The sequence below is a fragment of the Artemia franciscana genome, chromosome 6 (assembly GCF_032884065.1).
Source record: "Artemia franciscana chromosome 6, ASM3288406v1, whole genome shotgun sequence".
Lineage (NCBI taxonomy): Eukaryota > Metazoa > Arthropoda > Branchiopoda > Anostraca > Artemiidae > Artemia > Artemia franciscana.
Window position 1 is genome coordinate 2,659,218 of NC_088868.1, and position 26,613 is coordinate 2,685,830.

At 33.5% G+C, this 26,613-nt stretch overlaps 1 protein-coding gene across 1 annotated transcript; it reads right to left on the bottom strand.

Moving 5' to 3' along the window:
• Positions 1 to 580: 580 nt before the first annotated feature.
• On the bottom strand, positions 581 to 23,472 carry LOC136027832 (uncharacterized). Its single transcript, XM_065705253.1, has 4 exons — positions 23,411 to 23,472; positions 11,506 to 11,863; positions 2,976 to 3,261; positions 581 to 793 (listed from the first exon to the last, which is right to left on the bottom strand). The coding sequence occupies exons 2-4, from the start codon at positions 11,859 to 11,861 to the stop codon at positions 596 to 598; spliced, it is 840 nt and encodes a 279-aa protein (XP_065561325.1). The 5' UTR covers positions 11,862 to 11,863; positions 23,411 to 23,472; the 3' UTR covers positions 581 to 595.
• Positions 23,473 to 26,613: the final 3,141 nt, after the last annotated feature.

Genomic DNA, 26,613 nt, shown 5'->3' on the forward strand with positions numbered 1-26,613 from the left:
GAAGAATAGGAACATAAGTATACGGACCATGATTAGAATACTGGAAGGTAAATAGTGGCCAAGTATGGTTCTGAAGCGTGGGCACTCCAAAAAGTGGAGGAGGATGGGATAGATGTCCAGAGAAATTATCAACAGATTGTTTTGGCTTCCCGTCTGACTGACCGTATTTCAAACAGTAAACTATAAGAAAAATGCAGTTCGATCCCACTTTCTAGGGCTACAATAAGAAAATTCTTAGTTGGTTAGGACACATTCTGTGGTAGAAGGATGACAGTTTGCCAAAAACGTTCTTGTCAGTTTAACCACCTAGAGTCCAACAAAAACAGGTCATACTTTAATGGGGGAGGATGTAGCAAGGAAAAATTTAAGGGAGATTGGAACTCCTTGGGAGGATGGAGAAAGAGAGGCTTTGAAGCTGTGTTGGCCTCGAGCGACTTAGTGCTGCAGTAAATTATTAGTAGTTGGTAGCTTTAAATACCAAAATTGCTGATTAAAAAAAAAAAGAAAAAAAAAAAAAAACAAACAATAGATATTTCCGACGGAATGAAACACATGATATCTAAAAATGAAAAACACAATCCCTCCTCTTCCCTCTCTATCTAAATGAAACAAAGCCTACATTTGATTCAGCGTTTGCAAGGCTGAAGAAATCCCTTGCATCTTCAGCGTGTCTTCCCCGTACATCACAACTTGAAGAGAGCGAATAAACTTTGCCAGAAAACATATTTGCCGGTATAGAACGAAAATCACATTGGTTGATCAGTTCCAATTTGTCTCCGTAGTAAAATGATGCCTGAAAAGTGAGAAACAGTTCAAAAATAGAAAAAAGGAAAAAATTAGTTTGTAAGACTAGATTATAAAAAAGAAGTTTTAAGCCTAGTTCTTAAACATTAGTTTTTGACAAATTTAAAAAAAATTAAGAGACTTTAATAAATCAACAATATATAAACTGACATTTAAAAAAAAATCACTGTTTTGCCTCTCATGATTATATCTTTTTTGATTTTATCCTCATTTAGCATTCAGGATATTTTTTTTATCTTGTACCTGTTCAATCCTTCCGTTTTTATCATTCATTATGGTCATTTCTTTTATTCTTAAACCGTGGACTAACCGCTTGTCTTGCTACTTCTGTTCGATTTATATTCAACTAATCTTATCAATATTATATATTTCGTTTTTCTTTGGTGCAATTTTTTTTTCTATTTTATTAGTCTGCATTTCTGCATGAGTGGGTTTTTTAATATCTTTTTTCTAAAGTTGTGGGTTAACTTTTTTTGGTATTACTGCCTTTTGGATGCAATAACTAAACTAAACAGAACACGACTACAAATAAACAAAGACCTACATTTACAGTTAATCAGCAGTTAAATGCAATGCACCATAATCCCAGGAATATATGAACTAATATATAGGAAGCTGGACAACCGGTTACTAATCCTGTTTTCTATCATCTAAAGTTCACCCACTATTAACAAAAACCAAATTACTCCTATGGAGGTCTTTCCCCTTAAAAAGTCAATTTTCCGTAGTTCCTATTTACCATTATCACCAGTCATTATTACCGAAGTGTTAAGACATACAAACTCAAAACTTTGTGCAAACTGGTCTGGTCTGGTTATATCAGTCACGTATCTAGGACTTGTGCTTGTCCACCAAGTTTCATCCCGATCTCTCCACTCAAAAGTGTTTTCCAAGATTTCCGGTCCCCACCCCAACTCCATCCAATGACACTGGATCCGGTCGGGATTTAAAATAAGAGATGTGAGTTACGAGGTCTTTCTAAATATCAAATTTCAGTAAGATCCGATCACTCGTTCGTAAGTTAAAAATACCTTATTGTTTCTAATTTGTCCGAATTCCGAATTTTTCTAGCATCTAAAATTCAACCGCAACTCACAAAAACTAAATTACTGCTATGGAGGTCTTTTCCCTTAACGTCGTATTTATCAGCAGTCAATATTTCTGAAGTGTTAAGACATGCAAACTCGAAGCTTCATGCAAACTAAAGCTCAAAACTCAAATGCAAACTCAAAAGTGCTATATTGAAGGAGAAATTTTTCTCTTACATGACATAATTGAAAATAGAGACATGTAAAATGCAATTATATGATGTGTCTCACGTCAAAATATACGTCAAAACATTATTTATATGTGAATAATCTAAATACCTTTAAATACGGGATTTGCATGTACGCGTAAATTTTCCCATTCAGTGCCCTTATTAGCTCAGGACACATTTTATTCCTTTAGTTTAAAAAAATGTAGACAAGATTAAAAAAAATTGCCTAAAAACTAATATAAGCACACATAAAAGGAGTATGCGAATGTTACGGCGCAAGCCGCGAAACGTGAAAAAAAATTTTGACTGCAGCACCGAAAATCGCAGTGTAGCAGGCGAATTAGGGCAGTTGTAGCCCTTTAGGAACTGACTATGGTGGCAAACCTGGTTAGATATAGTTAAATGTGTTGCTTCACAGCTGCATCCTATAATTCAATGTTGTTTCAACACTTCAAAACCAAAAAAAAAGAGGAAAATAAGTATGAGACAAAACAGGGTATATTAACTTTAATTCCAAAAATTAAAAGAGCAACAAAGAGATTGGAAAAGAAGAACAAATCAGAAAATGAAGAACTATAGAGGATCAAAAATAACATTTTCCTTGTTAATAATCTTTTGACACAATAAAATAAAAAAGAAGTTAACTTGACAGAAGAATTCAAACCAAAAAAGAAAAGGAAAATAATAGAAAAATCCACAACAAAAATCCATAGTGGGTAAACTAACTTAAGTTAGAAAAAAAGAAGATAGACAATTTAAGTAAACGAAAATCAAAGAAAAATATGAAGTAAGAAAGAAGCAGAGATTTTCGAGAAAACATGAGAAAGAAAAATACTAAAACAATAAACCAGTCTGTTCATCAGCTAAAACAATCGTTTTTACTAATTTTCGTAAGTAAAATTATTATAATAACCTCTTCTTTTTTAATCATTCCAGAACACAATCCAGTGTCATCAGGCCAGGGAAACATCTCTAAATACTTCACAAATTCGTAATTTTGAGTGTTTTGAGCAAAAATTGCTACTTGACCTCTCCAAGCAGGGCTTTGTCCTTCATAAATATCGACCGGGAGAATAACAACGGAAGCAGGTACTTCGGGAGGAATGAGGTATACTTGAAAATCTTCTGAGTAAAAAGTTATTTTAGCACAGTATATTTGAATCAAAGATGAGAGGCTGTCAGTCAATCCTCGATTATCCCTGAAAAAGAATGACTTCTATAAAATCTTATTAAGTTTTCATCATGGCTGTCACAGTAGCTACAGAGAAGTAAGAATCACAGCCCATAGAATCACAGTCGAAGGTCACACACGGTCAAACACGAAGCAAGAATCAAAACCCACAATAACTGAAAATTTGAATAATATTATGATATATATATATATATATATATATATATATATATATATATATATATATATATATATATATATATATATATATATATATATATATATATATATACATATATATATATATATATATATATATATATATATATATATATATATATATATACATGTGTGTGTGTGTGTGTGTGTGTGTGTATATATATATATATTCAGAAATAAAACATATTATTGATGCACTCAAAAAAAAATTTGTGTTATTTTTTTCATGGTAGTGGCCGAGGTCCTTTGTAGATTGCACACTAAACTTAAAATCCTCTGTCCTTGAGGGCAGAGATTCGAGTTCTGGTTTCAGTGTTGTCACTCTGTAACCCCAGTTAGTGTCAACGAAGCTCTAAATGGATACCTAGAAAAATATTCGGGTATTCGAAAGCACAGGAAAATGGATACCTAGAAAAATATTCGGGTATTCGAAAGCACAGGATGGCTGGCCCCCAACACCACATTGCACTTCCCTGCTGAAGGGCTATAAAACGGAAATCAGTACCACCAGTAGTGACTGCAAAGTATAATACTATAGTTTTTATTATTTTCTTATGGTCCATCTTATACAGTCCCTCTTTTTTAAAGTCCCTGCCAAGGGTAATTTTTTTTATGTCCCTGTTTTACTTTTCCTTCGCAAGCGCTCCCAAGTCACTAAAGATTGCAAAGATGCCTGATGGCTCTTTTGAAAGCATATTGTCAAATTTGTGTGCTTTTAATAAATTCATCGCGATAACGCCAGAGATGGTCGCCATAGACGGACATCAGCACCGCCAGTAGTGACTGTAAAGTCCAATGCAGTAGTCTTTATTATTTTCTGATGGCAAATTATTTTCTAATAGCAAAAACGTCCAAAGTGGCAAAAAAACTGGTTTTTTCGTTGCCATTTCTAGAGCAGAGAACGTTAGTAGACATAAAATTATATCATGGAGATTATCGTTATTAAAAATGCTTAATCAGAGTATCTTGGCTCATGGTTGCAGCCGAAGCAGCAACCAAAAAGAGGGCAAACCATGGCCTAAGCCAACCGAAATTTTTAAAACGGGTTTTAAGAGAAAGTGCCTAGTGGAAACGAATCTCAACTGAAGCTAAAGCACAAATAGTACATATTATTTTCATTCAACCGAGTAGCATATTTGAATCATGGAAACAAATTTTAAGAATTGGAAAAAGAGCAAATATAAGACAAAATCAAGATAAAAAAATGTATATTCAAAATTACAATCGTTGTAATTCTATTTACTAATGGTTTATCCCCATCAAGAAAACTAAGATATCCTTATTTTGGCAGGGATAGGACTAATATATCCCTTTTTTCCTAGAGCTAGCTGGCTCCTGGAAAATCGTAGAAAAAGTTTTGAGAGGTTTTGGGTTTTTATGTTTTCCACCCAATTAGTAGTATTCTGAGAATTCTTAAGGAACATTTTTGTTTTCTCGGGCGAACAGAAAAAAAAGTTTTTTATTAAATCCGACATTCAAAATAATAACAAGCCTAACGTTCTTGACAAATAGTGATATCCAAGTTTTTTACCAAAGCTCAATATAAAACTAGGAATATCCAATTATATGACTGAACTTGGGCAGTTTTTTTTTTTTTTTTTCTTTTTTTTTTAGTTCAGTTTCTGGCCAAATTTCTATCTAGTCATCTCTCCAACTTTTGTTCATGCATGTGTGACTGTAGGAGGTACTATTTCAAAAACAGGCTGTTCGTTTTGAATCCTTTTTTTAATAATCAATGAAGATAAGAGGGCAAAAAAAGGAAAGACAAAAGGGATTTTTCTTTAGCCATTGAAGCTTACTCAAACCTCACATAAATATTTCAACCGTATATCCAAGGGCTGTCCTCACCGTAACATATGAAAATAAATAAGAATTACAATAAAAAAATTACCACTACAAAAAAAAATTAACACAGTTCCAGAGTTATTACTTCAACAAAGATTATCCAGGACTGTGGTGCCAAGACAATGTGGTCCTTGTCGATATATTTGGGTGTGGAGGGGGGGGGGGTACTACTTAAAATAAAGGTTGATTGATTGTTTTTACACGCAATTTGTTAATCATTAATGAAGATAACGAGAGTGCATTGTTACAATTATTGCAAGATAACACTGTCGGTTATCTTGAAGCAAAATCACGAGGTCCTTCTACATATCAAAACTAATTTAGATCTGATCACCCACTCGTAAGTTAAAAATACTTCAATTTTTCAAATTTTTCCTCTCCCTTCATCCCCCCAGATGGTAGACTCGGGGAAAACAATTTTATCAAGTCAATTTGTGCAGCTACCTGACACGCCTACCAATTTTCATCGTCCTAGCACGTCCAGAAGCATCAAACCCGTCAAAGCACTGAACCCCATTCCCTAACTCCTTCAAAGAGAGCAGATCCAGCCCGGTTACGTCAATCACGTATCTACGACATTTGCGAATTCTACCCACCAAGTTTCATCTCAATCTCTCCACTATAAGCGTTTTCCAAGATTTCCGGTTTCCCCCTCCAACTCCCCCAAATGTCAACAGATCTGGTCGGCATTTGAAATAAGAGCTCTGAGACATGAGTACCTTTTAAATATCAAATTTCATTAAGATCCGGTCACCCATTCTTAAGTTAAAAATACTCCAATTTTTCTAATTTTTCCAAATTAACAAAACCCCAGCTCCCCCGAAGAGAGCAGATTCAGCCCGTTTATGTCGATCATGTATTTAGGACCTGCGCTTATTCTTCCCACCAAGTTTCATCCCGATCTCTCCACTATAAGCGTTTTCCAAGATTTCCGGTTTCCAAGATTTCTGTCCCCCCCCCTCCAACCCCCAATGTCCACAGATCCGATTCAAATTGAAAATGGAGCATCTGAGACATAAAATCTTTCTATATATCAAGTTTCATTAAGATCCGATCACCCATTCGTAAGATAAAGATACCTCAATTTTCACGTTTTCAAAGATTTCCGGTTTCCCCCTCCACCCCTTCCTCCAATGTCACCGGATCTGATGGGGATTTAAAATAAACGCTTTAAAGCACAAGATCCTTCTAAATATCAAATTTCCTTAAGATCTTATCACCCGTTTGTAAGTTAAAACATCTCATTTTTTTCCGAATTACTCCCCCCCCCCCTCCAACTCCATCAAAGAGAGCGGATCCGGTCGGGTTATGTCAGTCACGTATCTTGGACTTGGGCTCATTCTTCCCACCAAGTTTCATCCTGATCTCTCCGCTTCAAGCGTTTTCCAAGACTTCCGGTTCCCCCCAACCCATTGACACTGGATCTAGTCGAGATTTTTTTATTTTTTTTTAGTCGGAGTTACGAGGTCCTTCTAAATATGAAATTTCATTAAGATCCGATCACTCCTTCGTAAATTAAAAATACCTCATTTTTTCTAATTTTTCAGAATTAACCCCCCTGCATCTCCTCCAATGAGAGCGGATCTGTTTTGGTTATGTCAATCACCTATCAAGGACTTGTGCTTATTTTTCCAAACAAGTTTCATCCCGATCCCTCCACTCTAAGCGTTTTCCACGATTTTAGGTCCCCCCCCCCCAATGTCACCGGATCTGGTCGGGATTTGAAATAAGAGCTTTGAGACATGATATACTTCCAAATATCAAATTTTATTAAGATCTGATCACCCATTCGTAAGTTAAAAATACCTCCTTTTTTCTAATTTTTCCGATTTAGCTGTTCCCCCACTCCCTCTCCAGATGGTCGAATCGTGGAAAAGACGATTTCTAACTTAACCTGGTCTGGTTCCTGATACGCCTGCCAAATTTCATCGTCCTAGCTTACCTGGAAGTGCCTAAAGTAGCAAAACTGGGACCGACAGACAGACCAACAGACATACCGACAGACAGAATTTGCAATGGCTATATGTCACTTGGTAGATACCAAGTGCCATAAATATGGGGGTTGTTACAAAGGCTTGGACTCAAATTTATTTCCAAATGTGCAAAAGTTTTAGGTCAAGTTTCAATAATTTAAAAAGTTAAAACCTTTTTTTCCTTTTTTTACTTCTTTCTGTCAAACAAATCAAATTGTTGTAGGAAAGAATGGAAGAATTTGAAGTGTAATATTCCATACTGATAATACACCTAAGTAGAATGACTTGTTTATATAATAATCAATTAACAGAAAATCAAAAAAAGCAAATATTTCCGAGGTGTTACCGATTCTTTTTTGGTTTCAAATAAATATTTTCAGGTGCAGGTAGCCTAGTTTGGCCACAGTTTGACTCAATATTTTTTTCTGATCTTGTTTTTTTTTTGCATTTCCAGTCTGACGAACAATCTTTTCAGAATTGTTACCTAATACTTTCTGTTAGCTGACACTATTGTGTCCAAGAGATAACAGAAAATGATTGTTAATGTTCCTTTTGACTCACTATGTGAGATGGGCAGAGCTAATGAGTTGGTTTGTCCTTATTTATCTTGAATCTGCTCAGAGTTCTTGCAGTAAATCTTCTGATACTAGGAGTTGAATTATGAGAGAATATATATTGAGTTCTGTGCTCTGTGTGCAGGTATGGTCAGCGAGACTCTTGGCTGATAGTGAAATTTTGTGGTGGTTGAACCATTCTAACATTTTACATTGCAGGGTATAGTGTACAGACGTCAGTATATAACATTCAAATAGGCAAAAAAATTTCGAACTGGATGATTTATATTTCCGCTTGATCCAGAAACACTGTTATAGGTGCGGAAGTCTGTTTCTATTAACCCAACACTTTGAGCGCTGACACTATGGCCAGTTCCTTGCACTAAAGTTTCTTTGTTTTTCTTCTGCATTTTCACCACAAAATATTCTTGAACTGGGTCATTTATATTTCCACTTTTCCACATTTTCAACGCAAAAGATTCTTCACGTGGGTCATTTATATTTACACTTGTTGACAAAAAACTCTTATAGGTGTAAAAATCTATTTCCATTAACCCAACACTTTGAGCGGTGACACTACAGCCAGTACCTTACACTAAAGTTTCTTTGTTTTTTCTTCCACTTTTTCACCGCAAATAGAAAATTGCCGCTAAATACTTGTTTTATTAAAGTTATGAAAATTAAAAGTAATTTCCCAAATCTAAGACGGAGTAATTTACTAAATCTTAGGAAGGGATCCTTAAGTTTCGTGAATTGATACCACTGCAGTCTCTGCAGAGCTCTTCTTCAGATTCTTTTCACTTAGAGAACACTTAAAAAAAGCAAGGAAAACAAGACTATAATTACCATCCAGTTTTAGGTTTACTTGAATAATGATTAAAATTCTGAGCTAAAGTTAATACAGTTTTGTGTCTTTTTTTCTGAAATATTTTTTTTTCTAAAAATACATTTCTGTTTGTTTGGGAAAAATTTCCAACAAAAACTTTCCAGAATATCACCATCAAACTACCTCTTAACGAGTAAGCTGCTGGCAGCCCGCTAGAATGGGTGTCAATCCTAAACTTCTAAATTAAATCTGGGGCAGGATTAATATGCATCTGAGACCAGCCTTTTCCTTTCAAAAATATTAATAGTTGATAATTCACTTTTATTCGAAATCAGATCCCTGATACCTTGTATGGGAAATATAATTAAAAATGAGCTTCAAAACCAAGAAAAAGTCAATAACCAATATGCAACAATTTATCAAGATAATATCCAAATTAATGCTGTTATTGAGTAGCTGCTGTAGCTAATTAGTAGTTAATAAAGATAGATAGTTCTTCTTGTATTAACAACATTGGCCTGTATGATTCTTTGTAAATAGATTACTTTTGGTTCACTGGTGTAGTTCTTCGGGTTTGTTGTATCATTGATATGTTAAATATAGATTATGCAATTGGAAAAAAAAAATGTAACAAGCCAAACAAGCCAAATTATTTGTTTTCTTTCTTTCTAATTCACCACTTCTTTTCTTCCAATAAAATGGTCTTCAAATTAAATGGCATTCCTGTCATTTACTTTGGAGTTAGAATTTAAGCAAAATCTTAACAATGAGTCTTTAACCAATTATTTGAAAGGATCTTATACTTTAAACATTTTTTGTGACCCTCAATGTCGGCTGACTGGGTCAACGGCAAAGGGTGCGTTAGCGAATTCTCCGGGGGGACTACTCATCATGAAAATCTATTGAGAATGTATCATTCGATTATGAGCTTTGACTTAAAGACAATAGATTTCTGAAGGCAAAGTTTTCAATCAAATTGGGTTGCACCACAGAAAATTTGAAGAGCTGTCAAATTAATCAAATGACATTTCTTTTGAAGTGATTTTAGGCATTTTCCCAGAAGGCATGCAAGAACATTTTTAGGGACAACCCTTTTCTGAGTTTTCAAAAGGAAATTTTGCTCTGTTTTATCAAAAAAACGAAATTTACACTTTCAAATGATATAATTTTTAGCTGTCTACCATTTATTTTGATCACTTATTGTACAAGTTAGGGTAAGACCATAGTTATGGCAAGTTATGGCAATACAAGTCATGGCAAGACCATAGTTATCAGACCAAGTTATGGCAAGACCATAATTATCAGACCAAGTTAAGGCAATACCAGCTATGGCAAGACCACCCAATTAAATCAAAACAGTTTGGTCACACAAACCAAAGCAGCTTATCATAGATGGGATAGGCTAATTCTAAATGGCATCGAATCTGCTTGAAACAACTAAGTTTTTCTGATGCTTTGCGGTTTAGGCAATACATTTGCCTTAACTGCAACAAACAAAATGACTTGTGATATTTCCCTAAATTTGAAAAATTCTGAAAACTAGCACTGTAGTGAAAACACAAAACAGGAAAACCTTTAAGTAGGCTGCAGAAAACAAAGGAATAATTTGTTTAGCTCTCATTAGTCTTTTACCAGCCATGAGATGCTCGAGAACTGATCATGAAAAATTAAGCACTTCCAAATAGAAATAAATAGAAGTTCCAAATATATAAATATCACTTCTTTTTTTTCAATATCATAAAAAATTGCATTTTTATGTGCCTATTTACAATGATGACAACAATTCTCAGAATTCTTATTTATGTAACAAAGTTGTACATATCTTGTGCAGAAAAAAGCTGTACTGACTTCTTTAGTTCCATTGCCTGTGTTACATAAAGATCTTCTTTAAGGTTAGATGTACATATTAGAAAAAGTAAAGAACAAATTTTAAGAAAGCAATGTTTTTGCTTTCAAAAACACCAAAACAGTAAATGAACAAAATTAGTACTCCCCAGGTTAGGCAAGATATATTTACAAATTTAGCTCAAATAAACTGATTAATAAAATTATAAAGATTTGTAAAACTTTTAATACTGGCATTTTACCAAAAACTGAGCTCTCTTCTGTTTTTTAGAGAATTATAACTGGATACTAAAAACCATTAATATCATTGCTAGTAAAACACTATTGAGAGCCTTATAAATTTGGCTTTAATTTCTGATGGCTACTTTTTCAATCTTCTGCTCCAAAAAGTTTTATTTTTCAAAAGTGACTTTTAATTCCTTTCTTTCCATATATAGTTTTGTTTTCAAAGAAGTGTTAGAGCTTTTAGAATTTTACAGACATTTGAAAATACTAAAAGTCAGTTTCTTTGAACTAGTTTTGTATATATATTGCAAGATATGCAAAGTAATAACTTTTACTTCAGCTTTGCTCTTTACTTCCATGAGCAAAAGCGTTCTTTCTTTTGCTTAATTGGAGCAAAAAAAGCAACCATTTCCAGTTTCCATTAGTTCATGGTTAAACTTAACGCTTAGAAATAAAGTAAATGATTGAAAAAATAAAATAAAGTACAAATAAAAGCATACAAAAGTAAATAAAAAGTAATATATATAATAAATATAATAAAAAGTATATAATAAAATATAATAATATATATATATATATATATATATATATATGTATGTATATATATATATAATATATATACATATATAATAAACAGTAATATACATAAAAAAGTAATAAAAGCAACCATTTCTAGTTTCAATTAGTTCATGGTTAAACTTAAAGCTTACAAACAAAGTAAATGATTGATAAAATAAAGTAAAAATAAGCAACAAATAAAGTGAGGTACAAATTAAAGAGCATACCTTTCGTTTTGCCACTTCCAAACATGTATATTCACAACTGTTTTTCCAGGGTGATTTAAGGTAGTCAAAATTTTCTTAAAAGCACATGATATTGGGGAGAAAATGGGGTTTACTTTCCCTTTTCTCAAACTTTTCAGCACATTTGTGAATGATACATCAGTGTTGAAAGTTTCAGCAACTCCACTTTCAAGGTCAATATACCAAATCTTGATTTTACATGTTTTGTACGGTCCATTTGGTGAATCATCAAACCCTGGAACTTTGTCTGCATCTTTCAGTATATTGCTTGTAAATACTTCCAAAGTTTCGACAGAGTGCTGACTTGAAGGTAAAAGAAATATTTCCACTTTCTCCATGCCTGTAAGAGTAGATATTATTAAAATAAATATTACATTTCTTTTTATAACTGGGTATTTTCAATATGCAATTATTAAAATTGGATATTATGATTTTTATTGGATATTATAATATATATATATATATATATATATATATATATATATATATATATATATATATATATATATATATATATATATATATATATATATATATATATATATATATATATATAATATATATATATATATATATATATATATATATATATATATATATATATATATATATATATATATATATATATATATATATGTATATATATATATTTATAATTGGATAATATAGAACAAAGGGTTAGGTAAAAGAGATATTTACTTTTTCTCTATGCCAGTAGGAGTGGATATTACTGAACAGTCTTACTTTAATTTTGGACCAATGGTGGATCCATGATGCAAGAAAAGAACTATTGGTCGGATGTGATCTCAATAGAAAGATTTGAACTTTTTTTTGGACAAAAGGTCAAACTGTTTAACAATTTCTTTTTTAGTATGGCCACTCCCACTCCATGGTCAAATTGGTGAGAATTCTAGTCAAATGTGTTATAAAAATAATATTTTTGATATAAAAACGAATTAAATAATTAACAATTCATTTTAATTAGATGTACTTAAACATGGATAGAAGAGGTGCAGTATAATTTCACAAAATATAAAGACAAATCTAGAAAATGACAGAAAATTTATAATAGCAACCATACATAATGGAGTGAAACCAGCTAGTTATTTTCTTTTAGGGAGGAGGGATGTATCTGTAATCCAAATCAGATTGAAATGTTCCATCAATGGTAAACTATTATTAAAGATAGGCTATCTAAAATTGAATGCCCTCATTTCCAATTCTTGGGGGAGGGGTACCAAGGAGTATTTTATGGGATGAAGGGGCATGTTTGTTGGTTTGTTCCTTACTATATCTACCAGAATCCTTAGTCAGAAAGAGAAAGTCTTAAGCAGCATAAATACTTTGCAGACTGTCATTTAGAATTATAAGGAGTAATTGAATTTAAAAAATGTATCTACTACATGTAATAGTTTTAATCAGTCATATTTTTCTCATTTGACATTTGTGACAAATAAACAATAGAAACACAAATAATCATCAATAATCCTCACCAGTATGAGGTGGAGTGAGAATATGTCTTATTTTGTCTTCTATTAAGCTGAAGCCATCCAGATCCCTGCCTTATACACAACCTTGTTGGCATTTTCCTTGAGAAAATCATTTTCCCCAAACACCACTCCCTATGCAGATTTTGCCTGACTCAAGCTGTTTCTGAACTCTTTCCTATTTTGTCCCCTATTTGCTGCTTCATCTCTAGATATGAAAAACCTATATCCACTTCATTAGAGAAAAAATAAACAAAATATCCTGCTACTTTCTCTCTTATTATTGAATAGCCTACTGGTTCTGCCCAGGTTTTATATTTGTCTTACCCCCCCCCCCCCTCTTTCTAATATCCCCTTAAAAATATGTTAATGTGTATTAAGTTTGGTTTCTGTGTGGTTTGGCCAATTCTTACCTTTTTAACTGACATTTCACAATCTTGATTATTGACTAACAAATGATTTTTCATTGTTTTTTTTTTTTTTTTTTTTTTAGTGTTTTGGCATAATATATCAGATTTTTAGTTTTGTTGTTGTTTTTATGATATACTGATGCTGAAACTTCCCTTTAATAAGTTCTTAGGTTCGCAAAGTATAGTTAAAATAACAACAAGGGAATGAAGAACTAGGTTTAGTGATTTGTAAAGGTGCCATTGTCCAAAAAACATGGATGGTGAATCATTCTCTGGATTTGTTTCAATTTCATTTTAATAACAGTGCTAGATTTTACCCATTTAAATATTTTAAGTGGTTGTGATTCATCAATAAATTTTTGTGAACCAATTAACTCTCAATATAGTAACCCAATAGATGTATAGGCATGCAACTATGTCCCTTAATAAGTAAGTCAGAACTTACTGTAAGATCATACTACCATACCAAATCATATTTAACATGTGTTAGCTAATGAACTTTTCTGATTATGAAATAATTCTAGTTTTAACAGTAGTCTATGGACCTGCCTCCATGCTTCCTATATTTCCTTATCCAATTTTTCATCAACTGCTAGATGGTATAAAATACTCATTCCAGGAAAAAAATGCTCTGTGTACCATTTCCACCAATGTCAAGTCTTTCTCTAATAAACTTCTTGAATCCCAAGTTCTTTTCAAAAAAAAATATTAATAGAAATAGATAGATTAGTTAAAATCATGCCAAAAAATACCACATTCTATAATGCCAAAGACAATTTTAAGATTTCTGGATTTCAACTTTTTACTAACCTGGAACAGATATACTGCAAAAGAGGAGTTGGAGTCTTTGTTGCAAAATATATCCTGGTCAATACCATCTGTCCCCTTTTTTTAATGTACCTAAGATTAAATCTGAATGGCTTGATACTGTATTGCCAGACAAAAATTTCTGCATTGGGATCAAAACCTGGACTGGTTTCCCCTAGTTTGCTTATCTCCAGCTGTTAGGAATCTACATAGTAGAATGGTGGCAAATAATTTGACTGGAATGAATGCCTATGAGAGATATCCCCCTATAATTAACACATTCTGTTTATGAAAATCCTAATGCACCTTACCATGAATAATGTGAATTGGCTCTCATAAACATTCTTGATAAAATGGTCTCCTCAATGTCAAAAGATAATGATACAATAGTCTTTGGTGACTTCAAGCTCCCCACAATACAATGAATCAATGGCCTTGTTCATTTTGCAACTAGCACTACATATTCCTCTTTTGTGTCCTGTTTATTCAATAATCTTCTTCACCAAATTGTTTTTAAGCCAACAAGATATAGAAGTGACCAGGATCCATCTTGTTGGACCTTGTAATTTGAAGTCATCCTAAGCCCCTTATTAAATTAAATAAAAAAAAAACAAGTTTTTTTAAATGAAAGTAAGGAACAACATTAAAACTTAAAACAAATAGGAATTACTCCATATATGAAAGGGGCTTTTCTTCCTCAACAACTCGCTCTTTACACTAAAGTTTGACTCTTTCTTTTAACTCTACTTTTTAAAACAGTGGGAAACTTTAGTGTAAAGAGGGGGCTGTCAAGGAGGAAAAGCCCCTTTCATATATGGAGTCATTTCTGTTCGTTTTAAGTTTTAATGTTGCTCCTTGCTTTCATTTAAAACAAACTTGTTTTTTTTTATTTAATTTCTGGATATTTTTTAATTTAAGCATGTTTTAAGCTTGGCTCTCTGCCCATGAAAAATTAAACCAAAATTTGCATATTAATTAACTGCAATTAATCGGAAGTTTTGAGAAAAAAGAGCGAGGGAGGAGGCCTAGCTGTCCTCCAATTTTTTTATTACTTCAAAAGGCAACTAGAACTTTTAATTTCTTACAAATGTTATAAATGGTAAAAAATATACACAACTTACAAATTAACTTACATAACAAACTTCTACATTTGTATGTTTTTATTGCATATATGAGGGGGTTCACCCCTTGTCAATACCTTGCTCTTTACACTAAAGCTTAAATTTTGTCCCAATTCCTTAAGAATGACCTCTGAATGACAAAGGCAGAATAAATAGTTGACATAATTAAAAAATACTTTAGCATAAAGAGTGAGGTATTACAAAGATGTAAACCCCTCATATGCATAATAATTTTTGTTTGTTTTAAGTTTTAATGCTTCTCCTTACTTTCAGTAGAAAAAAAATTTTCATATTTATTATTTTTTTTTAAATTATGCTAGAAAATCGTGTGCCCCCTTCATTGAAATTGGCTCCCCCCATGAGAAGTTCGTCCATGGAAATATCCTCTCACGTAATCCCCCCTCAAGTCTCCCCCCTAAACCAAAAATATCCCCCTGAAAACATCTGTACACTTCCCAGTAACCCTTACTATATGTAAACACAGGTCAAAGTTTGTAACTTGCAGCCCCTCCCATGAGGACTGCAGGGGAGTAAGTCATCCCAAAAGACATAGTTATTAGGTTTTACAGCATTGGTGAATAAAATGGCTATCTCAGAATTTTGATCTGGTGACTTTTGGGAAAAAATGAGCATGGGAGGGGGCCTAGGTGCCCTAGGTGCATTTTTTGGGCACTAGAACTTTGAATTGCTGTTAGAATGAGCCCTCTCACAACATTCTAGGACCATTCAGTTGATATGATCACCCCTGGGAAAAAAAAAACAAATAAACATGCATCTGTGATCTTTCTTCTGGCAAAAAATGCGAAATTCCACATTTTTGTAGATAGGGGCTTGAAACTTCTAATAAGGTTCTCTTAAAATAAGGTTCTCTGATAGGCTGAATCTGATGGTGTGATTTTTATTAAGATTCTATGACTTTTATGGGGTATTTCCACCTATTTTCTAAAATGAGACAAATTTTCTCAGCCTTGTAACTTTTGATGGGTAGGACTAATCTTGATGAAACTTATATTTAAAATCAGCATCAAAATGCAATTCTTTTGATGTAACTCTTGGTATGAAAATTCCATTTTTTTTTAGTTTCAGGTACTATTGAGCCAGGTCACTCCTTACTACAGTTCATTATCACAAACTGTTTGAAAACAAGTTATTCACTTCTACTGGCAAAAGCAACCATTTGGTTTTCCTGTCAATATTGTCTTTGAATATTTGTTCTCAATCTCTTCTCTGCACTTTTAAGCCATAGAACAGGAACTTGCATCAATTTATTGGCCAGAGCATATTACAAATTCCTTACCTTTCAACTTGTATTACCTGTATTACCTTTCAAATGCAGCCCAGAACACTTCTGTTTCTCATAGGGGGGCTCAAAGACTGATTTAAAAGTCTTATATAGATACATCAAGCATTGACCAAAGACAACTGGATAAAATACATGAAAGCTCAAAATCTTGTTTCGTATGTCAAAAACAAACTGAGGCCTGCCTCTGATATTATGGAAAATCCAGAATCTTTTTAGAAACATATTCTGCAAGGAGTTTTATCAAACCAGTCATAGCCTCGTATATAATAGTGTATCCCATTTATAACCAACAAAAAAACCTTCTTCATTGAATTTTCAGTTTGCTTTATCTTGCATTAAGCTATCTTAAAGATATGCCCCTGCAGTAGCACCATATACTATAACTAGTCCCATGTCATTACTGTCAATCAACAAACAAATAGCTGTTTGATAAACTTGATGTCAATAGGTTTAAAGGACAATATGAGATACATCCAAGGCATCTCAAAGACTGCCAAAACATCCTCAGCTCTTTCCTATGCAACCTCTTTCAGCTGTCTCTCAAATATCAACAACTGTCTTTTGATTGCAAAATACCAGACTGCACCAAAACATATCTAGCTGACATGATTCTCTTAAACCTAGCAAAAGTTTTGATAAAGCTATCCATGGGTTCCTTGGGAGTTGAAAGCTGTAGTTATATGCCTCTCTGTTATACTATTGATGCAGGACTTTCTTTAAGATAGAACCCAAGTTGTCAGAACTTTAGTTCTGGTGGTGTTCCTTATTTTTCCTCCTCTACAACCACTTTGAGTGGTGTCACTTAGGTTGCTCTTCTTGGACCAAGTCTCTTCAACATCTATATAAATTATACACCAAATATTCACTCATAACCAACTACAAATGATAATTTTTCCTAACTAGAGAGTTTTTTTAAACAGTTTGTAAGTTTTTTGTTACTATAAGTTGTTTTGAGCCCTTTAAGAGCTCAAAATGTAATTTCTCCCAGAAGCAACTATTGAATTATGAAAAGCATGTAATGAGACATTAACTGACATGTTTATTTTAATCCTAGCTAAACTAGACTGAAAACTTCAAGTTTAGCAGCAGCAGAATCCTCAATCACAAAGTAATAAGCAGCCAGACATGAAAATCAGTAAATCTACAATTTTTAACATAATCCATCTAGGGTAAAGTGAATACAGTACATCAATTTATGCCTTTTCTTATGCTTTTTCTGAGGTAGAGAATTGTTTTTGGAGGAAATTGTATCTTGAAACTATAATGGTCCCCCAAAATGTAGAACAGTCTATGGTACCCAAAAGTTTAAAAATATATTGCTCCAAGCTGTAATTTAAAGTAATTTGAGGTAAAAAAAAAATTCTAGTCAGAAATTTAACATTAATAGCTGATATTGTAAAAAAAATTATTATTTCCTTAGTCTTAATAGTAAAATACTATTTTGAAAACAAGTTTATTGGAATTCTTAAACAGAACCTTAAACTCATTGAAAACAATGTCACATTAAGACTGACATCATTTTTAATAGCCTAGGTTTTAAATTTTTTTTCCAGTTCCAGTTCCAAAAATTGTAGGGAGGTATATGGACTAACAACAAGTCCTTTCACCTCTTTGACTTCTTCTTCAGAAAAACTAGCTACTGGAAGCGCTATTCTCCTCCAGTCTGCAAACAATGGATATATACGATTATGAACAATAATACACTGTTATTGATTGTGGGAAGTGCGAGTACCTGAGCTACCTGTCCCCAGCAGTTTAAGGCACTAGGCCGGCCGGTACCAATACGGCTCTTCCTACTCATTCCCGCTCTCTTCTGCACAATCAAAAACTATGGATAAATCGCGTCCCATTAAAAATTGACTTCTTCAAGCTTTAATCCTTATTAAACAATATTTCTCTTCTTTAAGGTATCAATTGCTGCCTTAAATATCTTACGATCAATTTCCCATGGCAGGTTAGAATCCAGGATAGCTGTATAAGTATTTGGAATCTTAGCGAAGGAGCAGAAACGCTTAAGAGCAACAGTCTCCTCACTCTGAGCCTGGCAATCAAATAAAATATGCTGGATTGTTTCCTCTGTTGAAAAGCAGATTCGGCATAAAGGGGAATGATGTAGCTTCCAATTAAATAACAAGCTATTTAGAAGTAGGGCACCTGATTTCAGTCGGTAATATAGCACTGTATTTAATCTTGTATGAAATGGAGATAACATTAATGTACTGTGATTAACTTTGGATCTTTGCCTGATAATATCTCGTGAATTGAGGTCAGAGGAAGGACTAGGAGATAACATGGAAGCCTTTGCTGCTAGAGAATCAGCCATATCATTATATTTTATACCTTTATGACTAGGAACATGTTGAAAATAAACTTCATTTTCCTTGATCTTAAGATTAAGAAGCTGTCTTCTAATATTATATAAATCTTTGTCATTAGCAATTCTATTAATATTTTGGATCAGTAGTAATGCTGATTTAGAGTTGGAGAGACAGAGTATATTTTCAGATTCAATGTTATAATTTATAAGAGCATCCAAGGCCAGGCGGATGGCACATAATTCAGCAGACAGGATAGAAGATCCCAATGGGAGAGGAGAATAAAGATTCAAATTCAGGGATGGGATACATGCTCCAGCTCTTTCCCTCTGGACGGATCCATCAGTATATATTTTTCTATAGTTGGGGTAAGCCTTTGAGATGTGTTCAGCCAAAATAGTCTGGATCTCATAATTAGGAATCAAATCTTTACTAATAGAGATAAGTTCTACTTGACAGCTTGGAAGACTCATTTCCCATGGGGGGGACTCAGTAAAGGGATATGCATGAAGCGAATGTTGATTCCAGTTTGGGACCTCCAGTTGAAACTGATTCCATGATGAATGGGCATTGGAACGGGCTGACTTCTTAGCAAAGGTATGTGCATATACAGCATGCTTGGCTCCATGAGCCTGGATTTGCGAGAAATACTTTATCCTTAGATTAGATGCTCTTTCACTTAGGGACACCAATCCCGACAGTGTTCTTAACTTTGACAGAGGAGTATGCTTATGCACACCCAAAGCTATTTGAATAGCAGAATTTTGTAAAGATTCAAGGATTTTGAATGAGGATGGGGGACGAGCTGAAAATATTTGAATCCCATATTCTATATTTGAACAAATATATAATTTGTAAAAATCCAAAATAATCTTTGGGTGACATCCCCACTTACTTCCAGCAAGTCTTTTTAGAATACAAAGTCTCTGAATAATCAGAGATTTCAAAGAATTAATATGTTCATGCCACTGCATTTTAGAATCCATTAATAAACCAAGTAACTTAACTGAATTGCAATATGGGATCTCCCTTGAGAAAATTGTCAGTGGATTAGGAGGATCTAGAGTACCATTAGTAAATATAATGGCTTTAGTTTTACTGATTGATATTGGGAAGCCAAATGCTAAAGAGAATCTCTGGACTAGACTTATATCCTGTTGAATAAGGCTTTGAAGAGGGCTAATATCCCTTCCTGACTTCCAAATGATCAAATCATCTGCATAAAGGCCAAATGATGCATGAGATACTTGAAATTCAGAAACATACAAGTTGAATAGAAGAGGACTCAATATTGCACCTTGAGGAAGTCCTCTCGTAATGGGGCATTGCTCACTTCTAGACTGATTTACTTGAACGTAAAAATATCTATCAGTTAGAAAAGACTTTATAAAACTTATAAAAGGATATGGGAAGTCAAGATTTATCAGGATTTCCAATAATTTATTGTGGACTACATTTCCATAGGCATTCGACCAGTCAAACAGAACAGCCATTGTGACATGTCTTTTTTTGAGGGAGTTACAAACATCAATTTCTAGCCGGGTAATGTTATCTAAAGAGCTATGTCCTTTTCTGAAACCTGTTTGTTCACTAGGAAAGAGATTGTTGACTTCAGAAAACCACTCAATTCTTGATAAGACAAGCCTTTCCAGAACTTTACTAAAGGAAGGTAATACTGATATAGAACGGTAAGACTTGAGATCATTAGATGAATAAGAAGGTTTTAAAGCTGGGAATACCTGAGCAATCTTCCAGGCATCTGGGAACTTTTGACTTGACCAAATAAGATTATAAAGACTTAAGAGGGCTGTATGAAACACCTTTGGGGACTCAAGAATCCATTTCATATAAATACCATCATAACCTGGGGAAGACTTGATGTTAAGAGAATTAAGTGCTACACAAAATTCATCTTGGGAAAAAGGTTTCATCAGAGTACCCTTATAAGAACAGGTAAGAGGGAGATTACAAAAAGGAGGTCGGCTGGGATGAAAATCTGAGCAATCCTTTTTAAAAACATTGGTAAACAGATCTGCCTTCTTTTTATCTGATACAATTGGATATCCATCCTGAATGATATCATATCTACAGTCATCATTAGGCTGCTTTCCACTATTTAGTTGGCTAATGAAATTATGGACCTTTGAAATTGGGGTTCTAAAACTGATACTTGAGCTGAAATTCAGCCATGTACTCTGTTTAGCTCTCCTACAAATTAGTTTCACCTTAGCACATGACTGCTTATAAAAGATTGCTGTTGACTGAGATGGGTGCTTTTGAAACATTTTACGAGCCTTTCTTTTTGCCAGAACTGCAACCCTACACTCATCATTCCACCAATTCTTGGGTCTTTTGGAGCCATTGTAAAAACGTACCCTAGTCATTGGAATTGCCGATTTAGCTGACTCCAGCAGGATTGATCTCAAATTAGACTCAATGGCATTAATATCATAATTAGGAGAAACAAAGGAAAAATCTACTTCATTTAATATCTCACGAAAAAGGGACCAATTACCTTTGGAGTTGATAAATGTAGGGACATAGGGTTTGGGAGTGTAGCATAAATCTTGAAATGATGTAAGAATTGCACAATGATCAGATTGGAGAGACAACACCTTTACCATCTGAACTAAATCATAATATGAAGAAGGACCTAGAAGCAAATCTATAGTTGAGAAAGAGTTAGAAGAAATATTATACCTGGTCTGAAAGTCAAATGGAGTGAAAATCAAGGTGTCAGGAAAATTGGACAATATGTACTCTATTCCTCTTCCTGCTTTGTTGCTACCTGCTGATTGTTCCCAGAGAGGACTGTGGGCATTAAAATCACCAAAAATAAAGGTATTATTACCTGATAATTCTGTTTCCAAGATACTTTGGATGTCCTTACTCCCACATGGATTATAAAAGGATTTTATGGCAAGATGGTTACCATTAGCTAAGGTAATTAACATGCCTACAACATCTATTTCATCCCTGTAGATAGTTAAGGGTTGAGGGGAGTGTTGGATTGAATCATGAACAAAAATTGCCACACCCCCTCCCTTTCTGTTAGTTGATCTATCCTTCCTGTAGCACTTGTACCCAGGCATTTTGATTTTCTTGTACTGATGAAGATTAGTCTCTTGTAGACAAATAATTCCAATTCTCTTATCATTTGCACATTGGATAAGATCAGCAAGTTTATTTGAATTTAAAGAGACGCAATTCCATTGTAGGATCTGCAGCTTAGTTAACATAGGAAGGGTTGAATAGGTGACATGCATGATATTTTTAATTTTGTAAATTTGGTTTTTAAATATTATTTGGTAAAATTCTAGTCCATTGACTTCTTGCTATCTTGGAAAGGGTTTAGGTTAGGAAAATGAAACTTTCAGGGATGAATCTACAGACTAAAGTATGTCCTGGGAAGGTATTCTGAAGTAACTACCTCTACTCCTTCTCTCTCTAGAGGGCCCTGACCTTTGATGACCTTTAAAAATATGTATGTTATAAAAGTGAAACCTTGCAAAATAGATCTTCTGCTTAATTGAAGTATAACAAAATTGTTTTCAGCTTCATAACTTTGCTCAATTCCATTTTATGAAGTTTTAAAGATATGCAAATACATTTCCTAAATTTTGAAAAAAACATTGATATGGCTCAAAATTCTACTCAAATAACAGGAATTGTATTTTCAGGACTAAAGGCAGAGAAAAGGCAATTAGGAACTGAAAATTAAGGTAAAATGTTGTTTTGTCAAAATTTCAATAGGTTAGCTTGACCTGTCATGTAGGCAAATTTCAGGGGCCCCTAGAGGAAGAAGGAGTGGAGGTGGGTACTTTAAAATACCTTCCCAGGACATACTTTAGCCTGTAGACCTATCCCTGAAAGTTTCATTTTCCTAACCTAAACCCTTTCCAAGATAGCAAGAAGTTAATTAAATAGAATTTTACCTCTTATTTTACTATTGAGACTAGCCCAAGGAGAATAATACTTACAATTCCTGAATTAACTACAAATGGCAATTTCTTCTCACCAGACAGTTATTTTAGAAACAAATTTTAAAAATTGTGGTTACTATGGGCTGCTTTGAGCCCTATAAGGATTCACAATGCACCTTAATCTTGAAGCGATTAGGCCTAGGCTACTGGATTCTGAAAGAACATAAAAAAAGGCATCAAGCAATATAGCCTATTCACTTTCATTCTAGCTTGGCTAAATTGTGTTGTAAACTGCATATTTACCAGAAAATCTTTACTGATAACGTAATCACAGAGCATAACAGTGAATGAAATCCTTAGTTTGCTCCAAGCTGTGAATTCAGGTAGCCTAGCCAAACCAAAAAAAAAAAATACGTTAAAAGTTTTCTAAGCTATCTCAGTAATCATTAAAACAAAAACATTTACCATATATTTTTGTTACTATGCCTTAAAGAAGGATATAATCAAACATTTTCCCATACATATATATGTATACAGTCTTAGCTTGATTTGAGCAAGGCCACTCTCGTCTTTGAAAAGCACGTTTTAAATGTTTAAATTGGAATATTTTTTTCATTACATTACTAAATAATAATAGCTGTAAAGAAAGGGTCATTTTTCGGCAGGAAAGGAAGCAAAGGTGTTACAATGGCAATAATGTGGATCAAGTATCTTGAAAAGCATTTAAGCAAAATCATCCTGATTTAAGCATTATTACCAGGAACATCATTTTGCTTTCTTCAAATGACCTATGTTTAAGTATGGAGGCACATGGCTAAAACACTTTTTATGGACGGCAAGGCATCGTGTAAAGAAAAAAAGTTAAATACACTGTACATCATACAGATCGTCTTGAGAAAAAGTAACATTAGTTAATTCTCCTTTTCGTAGTAAAGGTTGGAAAGAGGGCTAGTTCATTTCTGCAGTAGGCACTAAAACTCAGATTTAGGCAGACATATTTTTCTGAAATTTCACCCAAAATCAGTATAGGTAACACATAAGAATAAAACTATTGATGCCTTTTAGCGTTTGGTGACATTGACATCTGCCAGTGTAGTTGCAAAAGAACTTAATTTAAGTAGTGTAAATGGTAAAATTAGAATAATAATAAGATAGATCTCTATCCTTGGCCAAAAAAAACGAGTACAAATTAAAAATATTGAAAACTGCCAAGTACCGCAAAATGCTAAATGGTGTTCATAACTCCTCAATGGAAATCCATTCCATATCTGAGAAAAACTTACTTTGAAACGTGAGATAATGTATATTATGATTAATTATTCAAGATCAAAATAGAAATGCAAATGTTTGACACTTTGGATATCATCACAGATGCATAGTATACAATAAGGTGGGGGCTGCTTTTGCAATTCCCTCCAAGAACATAGTTGAAGTGATTGAATTATGTAATATAACTACAGTGCTTCAAGCAGAAATGTGATGGTTGCAATAGCCAAAGTAGTGAGATGCCTAATAGATTCTGGATCTACAGGTGAAAAATATAGAATTTGTTCGAATTCAAAAAGTGGTTTGAAGGCAATCAAGAATATTCATTAAGAAAATAAAGCAACTTCCGAAGTGACTTTTACCTTCAAGAAGTACAGAAACTACTTGAAAAATAAGCAACCATCACATTTGATTGGTACAGGACATGTTAATTATGCGGAAATAAAATTACTGACACTGAAGCAAAATTTTCATCCTCAAAATACGGAAAAACATTTCTTAGTATTACACCCAAGATGGTGCAATCAAATTGGAGAGGTGATAAAGAAATTCAGAATATGGAAATTAAAGGACAATTGTGCGTTCTTAACAAATATATTTGTTATAAAAAAAAGACGATTTGAAAAGAAATTATATGGAGCACTAAGTAGATCTGAAGCCAGAGTGATATTTAGACTAAAGTCAGGTTATACAGAAACTTAAACATATAGAGCCTCTTTTTCTAATGAAGATCCAAGATTTGTGTTTTGTGTAAGTGAGGAAACGGTAAAACATCTAATATTTGAATATAGGGAAACATAAAGCAGGAGAAAGGGTATTCGACATTTTATTAAAGAAAAAAGATTTGACAGAGTTGTGACATATTACGTCGAGCAAGCTTGAACAGTGACTATGCTGGTAGACTTAAGCTGATTTGCAATCTTTCAAAGGATATTAATTGGATTAATTTTATATAAACCATTTAGTATAGTAATTGTAATATAAGAAGCCTCTTGATTCTTTGCAGGAAGAGAAAGAAGGAAGAGAAGAAGAATTTAGAGGAAGAGAAGAAATCATCCATTTTAATTCAGTTCAAAATCATTAAGCTGGGAAGCTTAAAGTTAGACAATTTCATTGCTAGCATGGAAATATCGAATCCGATGTGATGTAAGAAATGCTTGGTCTTGTTGTAAGAAAATCAAATTGTTAATTAAAAGAGCACTGAGAAAATGTTTTCTTATCTTGCAAATAGTTTAGTGTCCCTATTGATGAATAAATATTTCTTTAATAAATCTCTCCATCTACTTAAGGTTAGGTACTCTAGACTTATCAAAGGCTCATGACACTTTTTCTACATCAGTTACATTTAAGCTCTCCTTTTTAAACACAGAAGTAGTTTTATCGTATAACTATTGACTAAACTGAATGAAGTTTTGAAATTTTGTTCGCAGCTTATCAACAATGATATTTGGTCAGTCTTTTTTTAAGTTCAAACAACATCAATATTAACTTTCCAGTAAGCTTTTTTGCAACATCTAAATAGGACAAAATGCTGGAGCGTAAGTTGGTGTAGGGTGAAAATCAGCCCCCCCCCTAATCCTTTAAGTTCTCTCAAGAATTTTTGAACTCTTCATATGCAGCGCATTTTTTTATGGCCCCTCCATGGCGCATACGCAATAATGAATTTGTATATCTGCATTGTACTTTCTTACGCTATTTGGCAATATAAATAGTTCACAATATCAATATCAATAACGTCCGCTGGTGGTGATGATATGTTTTCTATTTTTAAGATAAACGCATATGACTCTATGTACTACACCAGTGGAAAGTTTTGTAACTCTTTGCAAAAAATACAAGCACTGAAAGTTGGTCAAATGCAAGCACCCGCAAAACTCAAAACTTGATATTCTATCTGCTGTAACTTTGACTCCGTGGAACTGTAATTACCGGCACAGAGAGTGTGTGTTGAAAAAAAAGTATGAATTTTGAATCATTATTAAACATTCCCATCCATCTGAATTTTACTAATTGTAGAATATTTTCAAATTGTTAATTGAGAATAAAAAAAAGCTTACTGTATCCTAATAAAATTTAGTTTGGATATTTAGTTGTCTTACAAGTTGGGAGCTTTGGGAACTAAGGGTTCTGGCCACTAAAGTAAAAGTTTTGGGTTCCTGAGTGCTTTGGTGCTAGGCGTAAAAAATTGTTGGTGAAGGCATAAAAGCTTTAAGCCCTACTCATGTTAATTTCTGCTCGTTTTGAGTTTCACTCGGTTATTTATTGTAATTTCTGTTCGTTTTAGGTTTCACTTATTTATCGATGCTGATCTGTGTCAGTTTTATGATTGGTAGATTATTTGATTGTATTTTCGCTAATTTTTGGTTTAGTGGAGTTCTTCACTTTTCTTTGAAAAACTTATTTTTTGGAAAATGTTTTTTTAATTAACGCTTAGTAGAGACCCTGAGTGCCGTTAATC